General features: G+C 54.6%; 2 protein-coding genes across 2 annotated transcripts; one reads left to right on the forward strand and one right to left on the reverse strand.

Annotated features, from left to right (window-relative positions):
- Positions 1–4811: 4811 nt before the first annotated feature.
- Positions 4812–8945, forward strand: NCLIV_047770 (hypothetical protein; the record flags this gene model as incomplete). The annotated part of the gene is made up of 5 exons (XM_003884328.1): positions 4812–5573; positions 6180–6380; positions 6720–6812; positions 7404–7675; positions 8624–8945. Coding segments are annotated over 5 exons (1650 nt in total), but the record flags the coding sequence as incomplete, so codon positions are not given.
- A 1939-nt stretch (positions 8946–10884) lies between these two features.
- Positions 10885–21490, reverse strand: NCLIV_047780 (putative jmjC domain-containing protein; the record flags this gene model as incomplete). The annotated part of the gene is made up of 9 exons (XM_003884329.1): positions 10885–10998; positions 11603–11746; positions 12313–12384; positions 13420–13549; positions 14303–14372; positions 15824–16261; positions 16699–18250; positions 18818–20798; positions 21351–21490. 9 exons carry the CDS (start codon positions 21488–21490, stop codon positions 10885–10887), a joined length of 4641 nt encoding a protein of 1546 aa, XP_003884378.1.

Genomic DNA, 21490 nt, shown 5'->3' on the forward strand with positions numbered 1-21490 from the left:
GCTGAACCAGTGATCTGTACATATGTTTCGTTTTCTAAAGAAACACGGTGGCAACCACGAAAGCCGTGGTTCACTGCGGTGGTGGTTTGGCAGAGAGCATACTAGAGCTGGGGTGCGGCAAACGAAGGAAATTTAGATCTGAACGCCAGTCCTGTCAAGTCATGTTGCACAGAAGTTCCGCGTTTTTCGCGTGCACTGCATAATGTGTCCAGGGCAATTCTGTTGTTCAACTTGTCGTTTCTGTCGAACGAAGGAACCGATGAAGACAGCTGATGTGTTTAGTCACCTGACAACCCAAAACTTTGGGCCATGTTGCAGATATACATATTCTTGAGGGTGGGGAGTCTTACTTGTTCCTGCGACGCTCCAAATCTATGCAGATCTCCCAACCGGAGGGGCTCCTAGGACCGTACTGTTCACAGTGGGGTCGTAAAAGTTAATTTTCCCCACTAGTAATGCGGTTGATTATAGCAAATCAAAATGCATCTACAATAGAACTGATGTGGAATATCCTAAGTGTCGTGGAAGAGATTTTATTTCCAGTGCAGACGACGAGCGGCTAGACAGCGGCGGCGGTGTTCGGTGTAACGGGCAGTGTCTTAAACCGCTTGCCGGCCCTTTTCGGTGAGCAGAGGTGACCCGAAACACAGAAAGAAAGTTATAAGGTGAATTTAGATGCAGAACCCAACGGTCAATGACAAAATGAGCCGGGAATATACTGCGGTGGATCCATAGTGTGTGACCGCAGCACACCTTCGATCCGGGAAAGACCGTCGAGGTAGTCAAATTCGTCACAGAACCTCCCCCCAAACAGCTATCCTTTAATCATGGGTCAAAGAGAGTAACACATCCTCACATTAATCTAGAAAAAGTTCCTGTGAGACGAGAGACGCTGCTCAACTTCGTGGTGAGTCTACCGGGCGCAAAGTCGCCGGTCGGCTAGGACGAGTAGCAGAGCTGCTCCCTATTTTCCGTGTTCCTTTCCTGCGTTTGGCAATCGAGAGGCGAATCACGGTACCACACTTTCAAGTTTTTGTGTGATGGTAGATCTAGAGCGTTTCTGCTTCTGTGTGCTGCGGCGATGTTGCCGACGAACCCGTCCTGCTTGCCAATTTGGGGGAGCCATCGCCATCGCTCGTTGCGGCTCAGTACCGATGAGTCCATTCCCGTCACAGTCTGAGGGTTGTGCGATGTTACGCGGTTTGTCTATAACCAGATGTGTCTCCGTTTTTGTCGGGAGGCGACACTCGATGAAACGTTTGCCCCCCTTTTCCTCATTCTTTGATTCCTTCGCGGTCTATTACTCTACGACTCACCCCCCTCTGTCCTTGAGCCTGACTGGGTACACGGCACGGTGAGAGCCGTACGATTAAAGGACGTAATGCAGTTCATGTGAATCCATGAACTCGTACTTAAAAATATGCCCGTACACACGTGCGGTGAAGTGGAGGAGTCCCGTACCCGATATCCCTTTTACGTTTGCTCAAATCGAGCACAAACGAGCGAGACGACCACGTGCAGAGTGCTGTTCAGGGTCGCTGGTCTCTGCGTGGTTAGCAGACCGGCATTTTTCTGGTTTCGCGTTTCTCCGTTCCACCTTTTTGCTCTATTTCGCTTCTGTCTTTCCTCGTCTCTCGCTATTTTCTTTTCGCCCTTCTCTTCTGTCATGAGGAGGTCTGCTTCATCTACTGGATGAGGGAATCGCGCCGGTTGTGGATCCACGCAGGCGCTGCCTGGTGAGTCGTGATTTTGAGAAGGAATGGACCTCGAACTCGAGATGACGTTTTCTCCTGAGCCTTGCCCTTTTCTTTTAGGCTGCAACTTTTCTGAGGTTCAGACAATCCGTGTATCAATTCTCTAGGGCGTGTGTATGTCCCTCGGGCAGCCGCCTACAAAGAAGCGAGCCGAGAAAATGAGACACATTTGACAATCGCCCTTCCGTGGCCATTCATTGGAACCTAAACGACAGGCTAAAGGAACCGGTGTGGCCTTTTTCTTCCTCCATTGCGTGCTTTTCAATCTTTTCCCGGCTTCTCCATCTTCATCTGCTTCACAGCTTTCCGAAGCATCCCACCCTCGGCCTTCTGCTCTCGGGAATGCGCCTTGGGTCTCCGAGGCTCTCTTGTTTTCAGAAGCGTGTCATACAGGTTTTTCTTCGTCTTCACCCCTTCCGTCTCTCGCCTTCGTTCTTTGTCCCTTCGAGCGCCGGTGGGTTTCGTGTGCCTCCCATAGCTGTTGTTGTTTTGCCCGTTCCATTTGTTCATTTTCTGGCTTCCCTGGTGCATGTTGTTCTATGGGATCTTGTGCAAAGGGCGGGTGTCAAATGCAATCCCATCCAAAACGGACCGGCTTTCTTCATGAATATCGACGAACGCCTGCTAGGCGCGAGCGATGCGACAATTCCCCCGTCTGAGAGGGCACCCTACTGGACTGCTAAAAAAACAGCTGAACGTGTTGGATTGAAATTTCACACTGGTATTCATGTTTGCCTGGGAAACTTACTCAACGAGCGCTCTCCTTGAGGTTCGCATATGCATCGTCACGTCCTTCCTCCTGAGTCATGTCCGGAAATGGGACTGTTTTTCGTGGAAATGGTCACGTAGAAAAAGTGCACGATCCCTCCCAGGTGTTTTTCTGGAATGAAGGAAGCTGGACTGTGGTCTTGGCTTTTCCCAGGTTCCCCCTCTTCGGCGCCTGGCATTTGTGAGAGCTCGATGTGTGTAAGTCAAATTTACGTATCTCAATTTTCCCCTCGATCCGCAATTGGCTGTACCGTAGCAAGTTGGCCTTTCGCTGGCGGAGGAGGATCGGGTTTTCGCTCTCATTCTTCTTGAGTTCCCTTGTGCCTCCCTTGTTCCCTGTTCTGTGCCGTGAGGGAATCGACAAGCAAACCGGTTCCTGCTTGTTCTCTCACATCCTCTCCTTCTCTCGCCGCCAGTATCTTCGCATGGTTCCACCTCGACTCTCTCCGTTGTCTCTCTAGCCCTTTCCCGCGTCCCTGTTGTGGTGTCATCTTGCGGCTCCGCCTTTCTTTCCTTCTTTTCTCCGCTCACGCGCTCTTGCGGTGTTTCCGCTTCTCCACTGCTGGCCTCCGGTTTCTGTTTCTGTGTTTCGCCCTCCCTTGCGTGTCCTGTTTTGACTGATTCTGCTCTTTTTCTCCGTGTCTGTGGCGCGTCACGCCCCCCCACTGCGCCATGGCACACATGTCGCGAAGGCGCGTTCCGCCGTCTCGACAGGCCATCCTTCTAGGACGCCTGCTTCGCCCATTGGTCGTCTTCCTCTTTCTTCTGTCGTATCTTCTCTTTCTCCATGGAACCCTCTTTCCGATCGTCAACATCGAATCTGGTATGGTTCTTTTTCCAGGCGCAGGGGTTGCTGACCAGACCATGGCAATGCCTTCGACCCTCCAGAGTTTGTGGGAGGACCGGTGTTTCGTCCCTCTTTTCCTCGTTACCACTTTCTCCCTCTTTGTACCGTGTCTCAAGCTGGTGCTCTTCTTCATCTCAGTGGGCCTCGCTCCCCCAGCTGTGGGAGAATTCCAACCGGAGCGAGAGCAGAGAGAGGCAGAAGAAGGTGGAGACAGAGAGAAAGGAAAGAGTGAAGGATACCAGCAAGACAACGGGGAAAAATCGCGACTACGTCTGATGGGGAACGTTGGACAGTGGGAGGGCCTGTTCGTGGGGGAGGGGTCAGGGAGGTGGAGAGGAGAACGAGACGAGAGAGGAGGCGACCGAGACGCCAGAACGCGTTGCGAGGCTCGACTGTGTAGCAGCAGAGAGAGCGATTGCGTCACTCGTGTTTCCGCGGTTACTCTGTCGGATCTGAATTCTCCAGCGTCAACATCAGTTTCTTCTTCACGGCCTGAATCTTCCTCTTCGACGTCTTCGGGCAACGATTACGAGAGGCAGGCTTGGACGCGAAAGTCACGAGGACGGTCTCTGGGGCCTCGACGTGCCGATCTCCGCACGAAAGCTTGGCTGTTCATTATGGGGTTCCTTCTGTTCATTTCGAAATACCAGCTGGTGGATGTGTACGTGTTCGTCCTGATGGTTCTTTTTGTCCACTTTCCGTTGGTGCGTGTGACACCACTGCCAGCCGCCTTCTCCTTCCTGTTCTACTGTATACTGTCGATCTTTGCAACCAAGTGTCTGTCGTGGGTCTTCACTGCCTTTCCCAGATCGACGCGACACACAACACAGCCTCGGGGAGGCGGCGCTCGCTCTCGTCTTTCTCTGAGGAACCTGCAGACAGGTTTGGAGACCGAAAGGGACTCACGGGGGGACAGAGCCCCAGGGACTTCTCCTGCTGCGCGACGGCGTCGAGTCCGCGAAGACACGGACGAAGAGAAAGGATGCAAAAACGGAGGTTTGCCCCACGCATCCGAGGAGAACAGGGTGAATAGAGGAACAGCGGAAGATGAATACGGAACTTATGGCGGCGAGGCTTCTTCCTTCGCCTTGTGCCCGGAACCGTCTTCTGCCGCAGAGGAACAACCTCCCCTCTTGCTCCTCTTGTCTCCAAGCCGAATGAATCCATTTGTGGACCCGACGGGTCGAGCCAGTGGAGTTCGAGGTTCCTGGCGCGGGGACGAACGCAGGGGGGGAAGTCGAGACAGCTCTCCTTTTGCTTCCGATCAGCCTAGAGGATGTGGCGGGTCGTTCATCTGTTGTGGATCTCGACACTTTCATTCGGTCTCGTCCCTCTGTTTTCCTTCGACCACCACATCCGCGACGCACGCAGCCTGTATTTGTCGCGATCCGGCGCCAGCATCTCGTCCCGCACTCGCATCGTGCCATGCCGTGTCTCCCCAGGCGTCTTCGCATGTGAGTTCTTCTCAACCGGAAGAAGACGATGTCGGAGTCGGCGAGTGTTTTTTTCGGACTATTTCCATCCTTTTGTTCACGCTGATTGCTGCCGTGAGTGCCCGCGCCGCCTGGTGCCTGCCCCTCCTGTATGTGGTGGTGGCTCTAGATGAGGAGAAGGCGATCGGCATCGACGGCACGTTTCTCTCCCTGTCGCAACTTGCAGAGGAGTCGTTGTGTCTTGGCGAGTCCATCGTAGGTTTCGTTGTCCTGATTCTGTTTCCTCTTCTTGTCCCCTTCGCCCACCTTTTGGCGTCCTGCCTCGCGATGTTCATTACCCTTCTGCTTCGCCTTCTCCATCCGGGGCCCCGCTCTCGACGGCTGCCTCGCACGGGGGGGTCGCGGATCAAGAGGTGGTGTCGAACCTTGGGCCTTCCCATTCTGCTGAAACACCTGCTCTCCTACATGCTTTCGCTCTCGCAGTTCCTCACCTGCTGGGCGATGGCCGATGTCTTCGCTCTCGGCCTCTTTACTGCGTACTTCACCATCAATGCCGTTCATATTCTGGTCGCACGCATTCCGGCGGTCTCACCCTCCACGCCTGCGTTCGCCTCTTCGTTCTCGTGCCTCTCGTCCTCCCTTCTCTCTCCTTGCCGCTTGTTCTCGCGTTTCCTTCCACTGGAAAGCGCCCTTCCCTTCGGCTCGGGGTTCTGGGCCTCAATGGTCTTTGGTGCCTCAGCGTCCCAACTGCACCACCTGCTTCCTTCGCAGGTACGGATCGACAGAGTTGTCCGCATGGCCTTGGGAGAAGAAAGGAAAGAGGACGAGACTCGCTTCGACCACGAGGGCACGGATGAAGCACGTGGCTGGGAGGAGTGGCAGTGTCGTGGCGAAGGATCAACAGGCGAAATGAAGCGCCGGCGTACGCCCGTTTCGCCTCTGGGCCCTCCCACGTCTGCCTCTTCCTATTCTCCCCCATCTTTTCTTTCAACGGGGGCTGTTGCCGCATCTTTCCCAGAGGCCGCACAAGAACCGCTCGGGTCCTCGCCTTCCTCGTCGTTCTGTGCAAGCTCTGCGTCGTGCTGCATTCCTCTGCCGGCCTCCCCGAGTAGGGGCCACGAAGGTGCGAGAGACGGTGGCTTCCCGAGATTCTTCTTCCCCGGCAGAGGCTCGTGCAAACGACGCAGGACAGGGCGAAATGCTGGCGCTACACGACCGCAGGAAGAGAGTCTCTTTTCCTGGAGAAAATCGGCGGAAGAAACGCCACACATGTCCCGGCTTTCGGTTCCCCTGCTCGCTCCCGATCCTGCCCCACTGCAGCATCTGCTTGATGTGTCTCGACCGTCTGAAGCTTTCGTTCGCTCTCGGGGTTTCCAGGATGAAGCAAAAGAAGGGGGCGAGTTCCTTCCTTCCCTAGCAGGCGAGCGCCAGGCGCTCGAGGCGTTCGCGGGGGAGATTTCCGACACAGAAAACGCAGTCGGTCCCTCGCCCGTTTGTCTTTTTGAGGCAAACACAAAAGGCAGAGGAGCCGGGAGTACGTCCGGCGTGAGGAGAGGGCCCCCTGAGGAGGGGCCAGCCGTAGGCAACTTGTGTGTTTGGAACCGAGAGAGACACCCTGAGCGAGAAGAGAAGACATCCGGCGAGGTCTGGTCCTCCGGCAGGACGGGGAAGGGGTTTCACCCAGGGATGTGTAGACAGAACACGAGTAGGTATCGAGGGAGTTCGGGGCGTTGTCGCTTTCTCCCGTCTTCTCTCCTCTCTGCGCCTCTTCCTTCCTCGTCGCCCTTCCCTCGTCTGGCAGCCGATCTGCTGTCAGAGGTCCCTGGACAGTCAAATAGAGAGGCAGAAAGATGTACCGAAGAAAGGAAAACACAGACAGACGGCAATCCAAGACATCTCCTCCACCTCTCTCTTCAGGTGTTTGGGCGCCTCGGAGTCGTTCTGACGCTCATTGTTGCCCTTTACGCCTGGCCGGCCGAGAAACCGAGGCACCTGGATCTCGATAAAATCGTAAGAAGACGTCTCACGAGCCTCTCGCCCACAGCCACATGCACACGTTTCTCCGTGTGCCGCACATGGAGCGGAATGTCTAGACACACCACAGTTCAACCGTGTTTTTACCAACTAAGCGAACGGGTGTCCGATTTGATCTTCTGTACTACCAATCAAATTCGTAACGTCCGGCCGCAAAGAAGAGAGAGGCATTGCCCGGGTTCGTCTTGCCTTTTTTTCTTTGTGTCTCTGTTTCCTCTCCGTTTCCATGAAGAGTACCATGATTTGTTCGTGTTGATTTTTCTGTTCAGGAACGTTTTTGTTTTCTTCGTGTGTCAGTCTTCTCTTCGTTCTACACCAGACAGAAAGACGCGCCTTGCATTGTGATCACGCCATTCGGTTGCTGTTTCTCTTCCGTCGCCGTTTTGTGTTTGCTTTTGCCTCCGGGGCGAAAAAACGGAGTGTTCTCTTAGCGGCTTTACGGTCGTTTTCTGACGCCCGATCCTCTGGCCTTCTCAGTCTCCAGTGCTCTTCCTCGATGGAGCAACACAGTTTCCCATCCTTTCCGTCTTCGCTGTTTCTCTCTTTTGTCCCCTCGGTTCTCCGCAGAACGAAACAGTGGTCCTCTATTACCCGGCCATTTCTCAAGGTGCCCGGCCCCTCATTCCCGCATCCATCGGCAACTGCACAGCGGATAGCCCAGAGCCCCCACCAGAGCCTTGCGTCGGCCACAACTTCCTCTATCACTCCCGAAACGCCTACTACGAGACCACAGCCAGATGGGTTTCGGGTGTCAATACGACGGATATCGAGGAGATTCGCTTGAGCGGTCGAGACCCGCAACGGGAGACGGCGCGTAGGGAAGGTGAAGACCCATTTTGGTGAGTTTTGTCTGTCTCGTAGCAACCGCGAAACGTCTTGTTTGGACGTTTGGCCGTCCTGTGAAGCGGGGCACCTATAAGGGGGCGGCGCGCAGAGGAAAAGGAGTGAGAGAGGACGAAAGAGGAGAAAGGAAACAGAGCGCTGAGGGGCAAAACGTACAGTGAAAAAAGCAGGCCTCACGTCACGGCAGACGCGGTTGTGACTCTATGTGTCCAAGTGTTTTTAAGCCGTCAGTCGTGGGTTGGAAAAAACCAACTCACGGTCACTGTGAATGGGAGCTGAGAGGGAGGCAGTATGAGGGGAGGGGGAGAAGAAGAGGCCTTTCCCGGGGGAAAGGAAACAGTGTTTTCTGGTCTCAGTGGAGCCACAATTCGAGGCACCAGTCCAGGACAATCCACGGTGAAGGTGGTCGGTGTTTCGCGTGACCCTGGGAAAGAAGGCTGTCGGAAAGAGCAGGCGTTTTAGAGGGCAGGTAACAATGAACAGAGAAGAAGAACAGTGGTCGTAGTGCCTGTAGAGCGTACGTTCTACTGAGGCAATTCTCATGTATTTTTCTCTGAGAATAGGCAAGCGGATTTCGTATCTGTTTTGTGTCTCTCTCCCCTGTTTCGCTGGCATCTAGTTTGCAGTGTGTACGTCGTTTCCTCCTTGTCGTCTGTACTTGTGATTTTCTCGTTTGATCCGCCACCGAATCTGTCTGATTCGCGCTTCCCTCCCCTTCTTTTTCGCTTCATCCACAGGATATCAGTCGAGATCAGTGGCCGAATCGCCGAGCTGAATCTTTCTCTTCGTATCGGCCAGTGCCTGACTCCCGATTCGTGGAGGTCACCCACGTGCGACACCCTGTGGGATAACACGACAAGTTGCTGCGGGAAGAACATAACCTTTGCAGCTCGGTTCGAAGCCCGGTGCACAGACACGCCTCCGACGTATCTCTCTGTTTTCAGTATCACGGATTTCCACGTCTCGCCTCTCACCATAAATGAATCCGTTCTTGGCCTCTTCAGTGTCACAGTGGCGACGATTACAGAAGCCGTCGAGCGCGAGCTAACGCGTCTCATTCAGGCATATCTAGAGCCAGACAACAACTTCATTCCTTGGGACAAAGACACCAGAATTTCTCTGCAAGCGCTTGTTAATCACCTTGCGGTGGTTAACGCTCCGGGGGGCCTTCTCTGCAGACCCTCTCCTGGGACGTCGACTAGTCTTTTCGACACGCAAGCGAAGCCCCGGGAAACGTCAGAGGCAGAAACTCACGAAGAATTCTGACGTCACACAGGGACACTCCCTGCAGGCACACTGAAACAAGGTCACTCGTCGGTTCCGAGTTCCTCTCAACCTGGGCGGGAGTGCATTCCGTGCCGCCCACTTTTTGTTGAGACCCATCGATCCAGAAACGAAAGGGGAGACAAAGCTGGACGGGGAAAGGCGGCGGGGGCGTTTTTATGTTTCTAGTGGGAAAGACAGACTTCTGCCACTGCCCCGTCTGCGAGTTTCTGTTCCCATGCGCAGGCTGATAAGGGACACGATTCTTCTCCCAGACGGTCACACTGGGAGTCACTGCACAATTACACTCGACCATTGAGTGGACAGGGGGGTTCGTCTTCATGTGGCTTTCTCTCTCTGCCGTTTGCCATGTGGGCAACCCGTCTGTCGAGGACACTTGTGGAGACGCGGTGGCCCGGTTGTAGCACGAGCAGTGAGGGCCCCTCCGCTTTGCATTCGCCCGACTTTTTGTGTCGCTGTGTCTTAGCACTGGATGTCTCTGTACCCTCACGTTTCCCCTGAGTTGGGGCGGGTCCCCCGTAAAATTGTGGGGAGACGAACTCCCATTTGCAAGCGTTTCCCCGCGGTGCTGTATCTTTCTGGTGTCTCGTTCGTTCTTCTGTTAATCTTGTCATGTTTTTTCTCCGTTAGTTCTATCAGGTAGCCGCGTGCGGCGTATCCTGTGTGGTCAGCGGCCGCTCGTGAGTCCGGCGGCATCCCCAATCTACAGCATCTCTCGTTTTGTCTAGATCTTCTTTCCGTTCCTTTTTCTTAGCTGTTGATTTCTTCGGTGTTCCTCTCCTCTGCGTCCGAGCATGCGGTCCATCGTTTGCCAGAGAAGGAGAGTGGCACAGTTCGTTCTGAATCATGATGTCGCGGCTTCGAGTTCGTCGAGGTTTCCCTCTTTGACGTTCAGAGGGAAGCTTCATTTTTCCTGAAAAAGGGTTGGAAATTTTGACCATGTGTTCATATCTGTCAGGTGTCCAGTACATAGCAGGTATAAGAGAAGGGCAGAGATGCGGGACTATGCTAGCCATGCAAAGGGATGCCGTTTCTATATGCTGCAACTGGATCTGTTCACTTGCCTCATGACGAAGTTAAATCGCTTTCCTTCATGAACAAAGGAAAGAAGAAAAATCGTGTATTTGAACGATGGCACGGCTGTAGTGTTACACGAAAATTATGTGTAAGCGATGCGTTAACCTGAGAAGCTACATGTGTATCAAGCGCTGCTGTCAACAACCAATGTTAGAGGCATCCGGCGAGGCATGGCACATCACCCACATCAAGCTTCCTTCGTTTGTTTATGGCATTACCTCGAACTACGAAACACCTTTTCAACTTTTTATTTGAGCAGGAATCTGTTCCTGGTTTGATGGAATTATCGCGCTCAGCCTGCTCAGTTTCAGAAGTTAAGCGTTTTGACACCCTCATCCATGACTCGTCTTTAACGTCATGTACGCACGGGTAAACAATGCACGGTAGCTGCAGAGGGGCCATCAGGCCTTCAGGTTCATTTGAAGACACATGTCGCGTTTGGGATAAGGTTGGCTTCTGATGGCACGAGCCACAGAAGATCGGAACCTGATGTACCGAATTGTCACGACGAGCTCTGCTACGGCCGTCACTGATGGGAAATAGCCTCCCACAAAGTGAAGCTGACCACCCGAGGCTGCCCTCAGCACCGAAAGCGTGTAATGGTCGTGATATCGAAAATGTGTCTCAGGACAGCACACTCTCTCTATCCACCTTTACGTGCGTTTGCAACTGATCAGCCTTGTGTCAGACAAGTAGAATCACAAGGGCCTGAAGACAGAATTAAGAGACCGTACCGTTGGTACACAGACGCACATTGTTCGGCAGGAATAATCAATCATGAAGTTGTACACCCACGCCTCACCCCTCAAAAGTGGGCGCCGTTGTTTGGCTAAGCGACCTCTAATTACTTGTTGGGCAGATTGACTTGTAGATGGCCGATGTTCTTCTCCAGATCAGCCGTCTGCCACGAAGAGTTTCCGGAATCAGTATCTCCGCGCAATGACCGAAACATACATTGCTGCAAAACGACAGACGCATGATCTTCGCTTGAAGTGACAGAACCCGAAGCATCAACGGGTACACAGGGTGGCGATCCACAACCGCATCGAACTGCCTTCGAAACAGCTCCATAGGTCTGCACAAATGACCGGCAACGAATGAACATTTCAGATCATTCGGGATTTGAGGGGGGGGCGGGGGGGAAGCCTAGAATTCGGGTCTTCAAAAAAGCTTATCTTTTGTGCCTGACGCGATTGGATCCTTTCCATGCCTCTCTCTGTAATTGTTTCTCATCCTGCTTTCTCCCATGAGGTACAAGTGAACTCAGGTGAAAAGGACGCTGCAAGCGGTAGGTGGGGACTGCTCGCATGTGATGAGTGTTCCAAATTGGGAGCGAAGATTACTGGCTGAACATCAACTGGCCGAGCCAGTCGTATTTTGCAGTGGAAGTAGTAGCGTGCGTAGTACGATCGAATGCTAAGCGTTGTTTCAATCATCATGGTCCACTTCGACAGGCAGTTCTGGTGCTCTGGTGGACTAAATCAGTATGATCCCACATGTGAACAGAAGGGGAGCCGGTGTGATAGACCGTGATCCTGATATCCTATAGTAGGCCATCTCACCTCGTAGTTTGCTCGGGTGACTAAGCATTTGTCCTCGCCTCCCTGGGTCCAGTACTTCTCACCCAGTTTCTGTGTGCGTTCCAGCTGGTTTGCAACACATGTCCCGTGCATGGACAGCTCCATCTCGCAGGGCTTGGGCGGCCCCTGAGGCGGTACAGGGAAAAGGCAAGGGGTACGCAGCAGGACCTCGCGTAACTTTAAGCATGCAACATTCGTTTCCCCACAAACGTCACAGCGAGAAGCAATCAATACACAAGCTTGCATACCCCGCCTCTGCGGACGGTGCGTCAATTCCAGTGCCCGCCGATAGTCAGCAGCTTGGCACTGATCCAGTATTATTCTTGGTCTACGACTGAACGGCAGAATCAGCGCATGCACCAGGTCGCACATTGTGCTCACCAAAACTAGCCACAAAGAAGGATTACGCAAACACGAAACCAAACTCTGTTACGAATGGTAGTTTCTGTCTGCAGAAAACAATATGTGGTCCAAAGCGGGAGGCAAATCTTCCACCCTGAGGGCCTTGCACCAACAACGCTTCGGTGAGAAATGTGGAAAGACGGGAGAAATTAATCCACTTTCTGCCTGACGGTCCTCATGCTGGGGCACATTTCAATCACGGGAGGACATCACCGGTGCCGGAGCGTTTCAAAGCATGTGCAGGTTCTGGCGCGGCCAAGATTGCCTCGGTGTGGGAGTGACGAGCTCACCGAAAGCTGAGCGAGGCTGAGGGCGACCTTATCGCCATCGAGGCCTTGGACTTTCCTTTCCTGCATGCATTTCTGTCATGCATCAAGATCAGAAGACAAGAACACGAAAATCGTAAATGCAATTGGCCTCGTCGTAGCCCTGACTGTGAGTAACTTTGGCAGCGGCAAAGTGACGATAACTGGGACAGAGCTTGGCAAAAGAAATCGGCTAGTCAGGATTCTTGCAAGAAACGGAAGAAGACTGCTCGGGAATAAGAAGCACAGACCGTGACCAAGAAATTATTCTGGATGCTGTACCTCTGCTCTTCCCGGTGCACCTCCAAAGAACCAAGAGATCTTTTGCTCTGCAAACGAGGTAGGCCGGAGTTGGATACACGCGAAAGCAATGCTACCGCTTTCTCCGAGTATGTGTGACGAAGCCGGTATGAAGGACAATACCGCATGGGCCAAGGGATGCAAGGAATTTGATGCGCCGAAACGAATATGCAGATCCCGAGAGAATGCGTGTATATCCTGAAGTGGCGTTGTTACCTAATAGCTATATGATGCTTCGGGCACGATTGCGAGTCCAATGGTCTGAGGTGAGAAGGTATGGTAGGCACCGCTGGACAAACTTTCTGTTGGAAGCTTACTTCTCCCCCTGAAACTCTACATTAACCGACCGGGCGATCATCACTACTTCCTTTCCGTCACAGACACAGCTGGGGGGGAAGGATGGCTCCCTGCTACGCAATACGGTGAAAGATGTACGTCGGAGAAGACTGATTCCTCCTGAGGATTCATCGCTTCCTTGGTTTGGAATGCCGTTATGCAGGAAAAAAGGCAATTTCATTCACAAAGAGAAGCTCATGTGGCAAGCTCGAAACAGCCCCGTCCGGCAAATGTCTACTGCCAAAGAGTTGTATTCTGTATCTCACGCTCGCAAGGTATGAGCAACCACTTTGTAAAATAGAATATCGGTTGAGTGCAGGAACCTGTGTGAACATCGAATGCTTCAGTAGTTATTTGCCCTGACAGAAAGAAAGCTTCCACTGGCTCTTGTGAAGAAGCAAAGATGCTAGCTACCTGCCTTCCGGCAAACCAACGAGTTTGTCTCTTTGCGCTCACCATGTAGAGCGATCGCGTGGATTTGCATGGATCCGCATTATCGCTGCTGCCCGGCACATACGGAGTGCCAAACTTGACATGTTGCTCCAAGAAGACCTTAGCACAGTTAACATGGCCCTGCAGTTCCTCTCTGCAGTTAGCGCTGAAAAACCGGTCCATCCTGATACAACCCTACAACGGCAGGGCGCTTAGAAATCGCTCGCGTAGGACAACTGAACTGGATTGCTATACCGCCTCAGCACGAGACAAGCTAATCTAGCAACACCTCAGGCAGTAGAAGGCAGCACAGTAGTCGCGTGGCACAGATAGAGGATGTTGCTCAACTACAGAAGGGAATTTCTAGTACACAAAGAAAAACTACAAGGATAGGCCATTCATCGCTTTGGGTACCGTCACAGTCACCGTTAGGGGAGGTGTCGCGCCGTGCCTGGACTTGAGAGAGCCAGCGTTTACCGAAACGAGGAAAGATACGAGTAAGGATTTGCTTTGCAACAGAACAACCTTCCAACGGTTTGGGTCCGGATAGACAACTGCGAGTAACGGCAAATATTTCCGCTTCGTTGAAGTGAACACGCATGCGGAGACTTGAAAGCATTACCTTCTACAGAGGACGCACAGCTTCGTTTCTCCTCGGTGTGCTGCCTTCCGCGCACGGAAGGCCGAGCAACTCTTGCCTACGGCCAAAAAACAGCAGACCTAGATGACGTAACTGCTATGCATACAACAGTGTCTCTAACGCTTTCGTCCCTTCTGCGCGGGTAGTCACCGGCACAGGTTTGCGTTCAAGTAGTCTATACCAGCTCACTGAGAAATACGAAAAAAAAACACTTTTTCGCTCTTAAAACCTTTTCCAGACTCTGGGTCGTTCGCGACACACACGTACAGGAGCTGACGGTGGCACGACGTCTTGCGGGAGCGCTCTGGAATGCCATCAGCATCAGCGCAGCTTTTTGCTGTACCACAAACCAGCCTCAAATCTTTGTAGGCCTGCTTTTTCTTCCTCTAAACGGATGCTGTTGCGGCTCGGAACCGACGTACTCTTGACCTCCTTTGACGGAGCTCTTAAATGCCTAAAAGTTGCAAATGCCTGGCTTGTCTCGCCTGGCGAGCGAAGGGATCAAATACATTCGGTCGGAGTGATCACGTTCGGTGATGTGGATCCGCGCTGGTCTCTGCCCATAAGATAGGCAAAGAGATGTGCTACACAGGGCTTAGGAAACCAACAGCTTTTTGAATGATATCACGGATGGTCGAAAGAATAGGCTAACTGTTAGCTTAATTCGGGCATTCCGGTTTCCCATGCCGACGAACAGCAAGCACACCATTCCCCACATCGTTTCTCAGTCTGGCGATTGCGTGGTGACCTTAGATAGGTGACGAGAACGTCTGTTTTACTTTCGGTTTACTGTTGATGCCGAACATCGTGATAAACCGAATGAATTGTGACAGATATCCCACTTTCGCATTGTGGATGTCAACAAGTTCGTTTACCGGTCCTCTGAGCTGCCACTCGGCATCGTTCTAAGTACGTGCAGGCTTCAGTCACTGAGCTACATAACAGAGAGACGCAGAGACCGATGTCGGAAAAAAATCCCAGCCGGACATCCAAAAGGTTTTTGGTAAAGGATACATTTAAATATTGGTGGCTACTGAGGAATCAGAGACGATTATTTTCCGCAGTACATGAGCTAACACCAATTTCATTGCGTATTCGCCGATGTCTGTAAGCGCGGGGTTTACACAGAAAGAGCCACATATCACCCTCGTTTTTTTACACGAACGGAGCATGGAATCCGCTTGGTGTTTCTGCTGCGTGCCGCCACTGCTGAGGCGAGCAGCGAGAGAAAAGTGCACCGTTGTACGGTAGTTTCACCAGAAACCAGTTTTGGTGTGCAGGAAGCGTTTTCTCCAGACTCGAGAGATGAACCATCGTCTCTGCAGACAGTCCCTTGTTCGATCCGAGCTGACGTGCGCTCAAACTTGGGAAGATGGTTTTATCCCTGGGTGGATGACAATTCCTTTCAAGTGTTGTTTCACGGCTGCACACTAACCGCCCACCGTTCCGAATACTGCATTTCTTTCCTCACACGCTGCCACAAGAGTTCTGTCGTGGCTTCGCGCCTACCCGGCGAGCTCATGCGTGGCCAAAGAAATTGCGAGAAAGAATGTGCACCGCAAAAAGCCCGACAGCCTTGGTGACTGAGCCTCCGCGCAGAATTCGAGATCTGTTGCTGAGCTGAACCCGGAACGTGCTCTATCGTGTTTACTGAGTTAAATTCACTTTCGTCCTCTCCGCTTCCGTCCCCCCATTTATGCACTCTTTCTCGACTTCCATTTGCCGTGTGCCCTTGCCGGCAGCTTGGTCGTCTGTCTTCCCTGGTCCCTTCTTTCTCATGCTGTTCACCTACAGAGGACGGGCTCTCTGTGCCTGCCAGAGTCAATCTGCGAAGACAGTTAACTGTTTCGTCTTCAGTGCCGTTTTTCCTGGCCTGCAGCACTTGGCGCAGAGCAAGGACTGCAGCAAGCAACTCTTGCACTGTCAAATGATACTCTTCGATAGCGAGAAATCCTCCGTGCGCTGTCGTGCCTGCCTCACGTTCTGACTCCTGCCTTCCGTATTCACGCTCTTCTCTTCCGACTACATCTGGAGCTCCCGAGTGTCGAGTTGAACGAGACGCGCGAAGCATAAAGTCGAGTTGCGCCTTCGCCACTTCACTGGAGAGAGAAGGCACGGAGCCTGCATCCCCGACCAGCCAGGAAGGCAACCCGGTCAGCTTTCCCGTCTCGCCTCTAGGTGAACCGTCGCCGTTTTGCGTGCTGGCGGTCTTCGACATTGCGTCTCCTGCGAAGCGCAAACCGTGCAAACCGCAACTAAGCAAAAGCATAGCCAAATGCAAACACAACACGCTCCTCGCTTCTCTCGACACATGTGAAAGAAAAGGTGGACGATGGTTCCCGTTGTCTCTTCCACCCAAAGTGGCAAAACCTCCTTCTAGAAGAAGGAGCACCGCCTGCGTTTCCAGGCAATAGTATGACAGGCAGGAGGCGCTTCCCCTTCTCTCTGTAGAGACAGCCGCAGTGTAGGGCAACCGCAGAATGTGCGGGAGAGCTTGGCAGTGAAGGCCGCCGCCCTCTGCTCGCTGAAGAGTTAACAGCAGTGAGAGTCTCCGATACCCTGGTAGAGGGTGCGACTCGGGACTCCGCCTTTTTCGTCTGCCATAGTCGGAGGAAATGCCAACGGCCCGCTCAGGGTCTTTGTGCGTTCTCCCAGCGACTTACCGTTTTCATGCTTTCTCAGTTCCACCTGGGCTCGGGTAATGAATGCCACATACCCTTCACGGTACAGAGCGCGAAGGAGTAGCGACACCCGGAGAGCCCCAAGAATGTCGAAGGTCCACCGCAAAACCGTGTTCTGCTTCCCTTCTGTCTCCGACTGGTTCGCTGCTGTCCCCGCTTCACTTCCCCTGGTTCGATCTGTTTCGATCCCCGCAGCTGTAGGCTCCTGATCCTCCCCCCTCTGGTGCCTTATCTCTCTTTCCCTCGCTGGTTGCGCCTCTTGTTCCGGCTGCTTCTTCCCGGTTCCCGCGAGCCTCATGCTTCCTTCGCCCCCGTCCCTTGGTTCCTCCTCGTCTCCCGGTCTTGCTTCTCTGTCCTTCCTGCGCTCCTCTCCATCGCCCCGCCTCTCTGCGTCTCTTCCTTCGTTTGACGGCAGCGCCTCTGTGGGGTCGCGATCGACGGCAGCCGAGCCAGGGCGCGGAGGCAACGAGTCCGTGACCGCATGCCCTTCGATGCTTGTCGGTCGGTGAGAAAACACGTTTGGAAGGACTGGACCGCTGTCACTACGACGCTCGTCCTTTGCAGTTGTCCCATCTCCTGGCAGTCTGTGCGGAGAATGCATGCATTGCATTCTTATGTATCTCCGCAGTCTCGGGAGGAGCAGCGTGCGGGCGACATTGAGAAGGAAGAAGAAAAAGTCAAAGAACGTGACTCCACAATTTGCAGACAAAACCCTTTCTTCGCACATCACCAGCTCTGCGTACGAGCGCGTTGCTCGCCTCAGTGTCGTTTCGGGGCAATCGCCCCGCTGTCGAGTCTCTCCTTCCTTCTGACCTCCTGTCTCCCCTTCTCGCTCCTTCCTTAGAACCCCTCTTCGCCTCAGAGCCCTATGGGTGAGGACACAGACGCACGAAGGACCGACGCCCGCCCAGTCCCCGTCTGTGGTGTCCTCTCGCCGCACGCAGTCTGGTGGTGTTGTCTCTTGCCTCGCTTTGGCAGTCTCACCCGACCGCTCGCGTGCTCCACCGCTTTTTTCGTGGGCGCTGAGGCCGACAGTTGGATCTTCTTTATTGTGAACCACACACGCTTCGTCTACTTCCCTGGAACTTGCAGACGGGCCCCTATCGCACAGAGATGGGGAACCGAGTTTGACTTTCTCATCGCGGGCTTCGCCCTTTCCGTTTTCGCGCTCCCAAACAGAAGGCAGAGACGCACCGCGTCCGCAGATCTCGCACACGGGGATCCGTTTGTGCGTCTCTCCGCCGGGCGGCTTTTCAGGGAGGGCTGAACCTAGTGCCGGAGACGCAGAGGAACCAGAGCAGCAGCGCTGAGAACCAGAGGTCCCAGGAACAGACGAAGCAGCCGCAACCGCGAATGCACAAGACAGAGACTGCAAGGCCTGGCTGCCCTCTTGTGCCTGTTCAGGCAGGTCGTCCGGCTGGGACTCTTTCGAGTGAGGCGAGACAAGGCTCAGCAGTACAGGGCGGGCATCGGGAAAATCCTCCATGAGAAACGACCGTACGTCAGAGAGGTCCTCCTTCAGGGCATCGGCGACCTGAGAGAACGGAGGCATCAAGAGCACAAAAGAGCGAGAAGCGAGGAGAACGAATAAGGAAAGGATCGCTTACACATGGCACCTGCACAGGAAACGAACGGTGCAGAGAGCCGCCAGAGAGAGCGCGGGGAAGAAGCACGAGACCGGAGCTGAACCCCCAATCGAACACGGGGGGCGCTTTGAGGCCCGCCGTGTCTGCCAAAAGGAACACAGATCGTCTCGTGCACACACAGAGAGGAAGGCTTTAGTGGCCTTTCTCGGAAAGGAGAGAAAAGCGTTTTCCCCGCCTCGCACTCTCAGGCACCACACTCTGTAGGCCGCGGAAGTTGGTAGACTACGCCGCGTGTCGCTCCCTTCATAAAAGGCGCCGAGCAACGCGAGCAAGTGTCTACTCTCCCAGAGACACAGCCTGTTCTTGCGGGGGGGGGGGGGGGGGGGGGGGAACAACGGTAGGGTGTGCGACTTATTTCGTCAAACTTCAGAGCGCTGCTTCCCCGCTGTCGCTTTCGCGAGACATCGTGGAGCGGGAGAATCTGTGGCACACGTGTCTGCAAAGCATCCGCTCACGTGGAGAATGTTGGCAGCGTTGCACCAGTTGTGATTGAGAGCTATGCAGTCCGTCACGTTGCACACGCGGTGGTGCACGTGCGAGGGGACGTAGATACACTCGCCGGGAAACTGCAGAAGGGCGTCGAGAGGACGGGGACACAAAGCCAGAGAAGGAGTCACCGCCGAAGGCGAAGGGGGAGAAGAGCACCCCTCGGGGGAAGGCAAAGACGAAGACGCGGGGGCAGAAGGCGAACAAATCGCCGGCGAAGGCCGCGACGGAGAGAGACGGCCACGCTCTCGGCCGCGCCGGTGGCTTCGCCCGCAGGTGCTGCACGGCTGCGACGCGGCTGGAGCCTCTCTGCGTTTCGCTGGTGCATGCGCTGCGCCCTTCTTCCGCGCTCCGCTCACGCCTTCTCGAGTCTTGTCTCTGCACATCGGGCAACCGCGAGAAGAGGAAAGACCCACAGGACAACAGGACGAGCCCGGGGCTGCCGGTGAAGACACAGACGACGCAGAGGAAGGTTCTGAAGACGGCGCCGACACCGCGGGAAGCTGCAGACGCCCGGCTGCACGCCGCTTCGTGCGCTCAAACACCCAGCGCTTGATCCCGCAAACGTTGGCCGACCAGCTGCTAGTTCCGAGCACGTCGCTGTGCCACGGCGTGCGCGTTCCCCGCGGGCCGAGGTAGGCGAAGCGGTAGTCCTCCCCGGACCGAATCGGGCACTTGAGAAACCAGTCGTCTTGGAAGAACGTGGGGACATGGTAGAATTGCGAGGCGAAGTAGAGGTGAGACTCTTCGCCTTCGGTGTGACGTTCTGGCGACCAGGACTCCCTGCGCAGTTCGCTTGGCCTCCCTTCCTCGCCTCCATATGCGTTCACTTCGTCCACGGAGTTTCGAGACTCTCGCCAGGGTCCCCTTCGAGCCGCCGGCTCCTGGAGCCTAAGCTGCAGCTCTTCAGACGATTCCGTTCGTTTCCTCTCCGAGCCCCGACCCGCTCCACTGGACGTGCCCCACAGCGGCACGCCAGTTTCCTGGTATTGGTCGGCCTCGCTGCTCGGCTTCTCGTCTTCGGCTCTCTCCTGGGCCTTTCGCTCCTCCACGACAAAGTGCCAGTCTGCGAGGTACCACGGCGACACGGAACGCGACAGCTCCGCAGCGATTTGCTTCTCCTCTGGAGAGAGCGATGCCCCCAGACTCGTGGAAAAAGAACATGGACGTCTTTCTTTGCGGACGAAAGGAGACAGAGCGGGTGTGCAATCGGATATGTCCGCTTGGTCTCTCTCGGACTTCACACGGCTGACAGGCAAGTCCCACTGCCGAGGGATCCTTCCGGTCTGCGCTTTTTCGCTGGCCTCTTGACCGGCTTCCTCTGCCTTCTCCATCTCATGTTCCTTCTCCCGCTTCGTCACCCAGTAGTGAAGGAAAACATCAAACGGCACTGTGCGCCGGGTCCCCGACGACGTCACTGCGCCTCGAGTTCCCTCGTAATCTTGCGCGACTTGCGTGGGATCTTTGTCTCGCTCCCCACTCTGTGCGTGAGGACGATCGCTGTGTGAGCAGCTGCATGCGCCGTTCGTCGTGCAGGCCCAAGACACGATCGGCACCTGAACTGACGTAGGCCTTGCCAGTTCCTCCGCACGCGTCTCTTCTCGCTCGCCTCCCCGTTCTTCTCTATGTCTCGTCTCTTGCCTCCTTTTCTCTGCTGCTCCTTCCTCTCCCTCCAGGTGTTCCCCCCCTGCGGGGTGCCTACCTTGCTCTGCTCCCTCTCGTGCTTTTTCCTCACCTTTTGCTTCTCGCTTTCCAGTCAGTTTCGTGTCCCTCTCAGCACTCCTCGCGTCTCGTCCTTCTCCTTCTCCCCGTTTGACCTGTGCGTCGCTGCGCGCCTGCCGTGTCCAGCGCTGGGCGCCTACGCGCCCAGAGAACGCGTTTTGCAGCCGCACCAGGTCAGGCTGCCCGAACCACGCGGCCTCCGAGGGAGGCAGAAAGAAGGACGAACAACTGCAACACGTGCATGCGGGAGACACATCCTCTGAGGATACCCTCGAGGTGCCCTCGTGGGGTTGTGGGAGAGACATACGATGGAGATCTGCAACAAGGCTCGCGTCTCCTGCCGACCCTGGCGCAGCCGGAAGTAGGGAGGCGGAACCCACACCAGTCGCAGGGAGTTTGATGACGCTGCGCGGTCTTCCTTCCCTTCTCGCTCGGCTCCTCACGAGGGCGGATCGAAGAAGGGCGTCTTGCAGGCGCGAACAGGAATGAGCGGAATAAGACGCAGCAGTCCAGCCATCACGAGAAAAAGATGAAGAGGTAGACGAGGGAGAGGAAGAAGAGGTAGAGAAACGAGGAAAAGAAGAGGAAAGAGGGTGTGCCGTTGCGAGGGTGGCAGAGGCTGGGGCATGCGAGCAGGTGTTCTGTCGCTGCCGACTGGTTTCGTTCAAGGCGTCCTCGGAGCTGTTCACCCATTGCTTGAAGGCAGGCCAAGATGTAGACACACCACGAATCACCACAGGCCTTCGGGCACACAAGTATTTTTCAAGGAAAGTCTCATACGAGAGATCCTTGTGGTCCCAAACATCGACGAAGTCCAGCAGGTCGTCTTCGTCCTCCTCTGCTTCGGAGTCCCCTTCCATCGCTTGCTCTTTCTCCACCTTCTCTCCACTCCCTTCCGCCTCTTCGCCATCTCTCTTCAT

Source organism: Neospora caninum, chromosome X, assembly GCF_000208865.1.
Source record: "Neospora caninum Liverpool complete genome, chromosome X".
Lineage (NCBI taxonomy): Eukaryota > Apicomplexa > Conoidasida > Eucoccidiorida > Sarcocystidae > Neospora > Neospora caninum.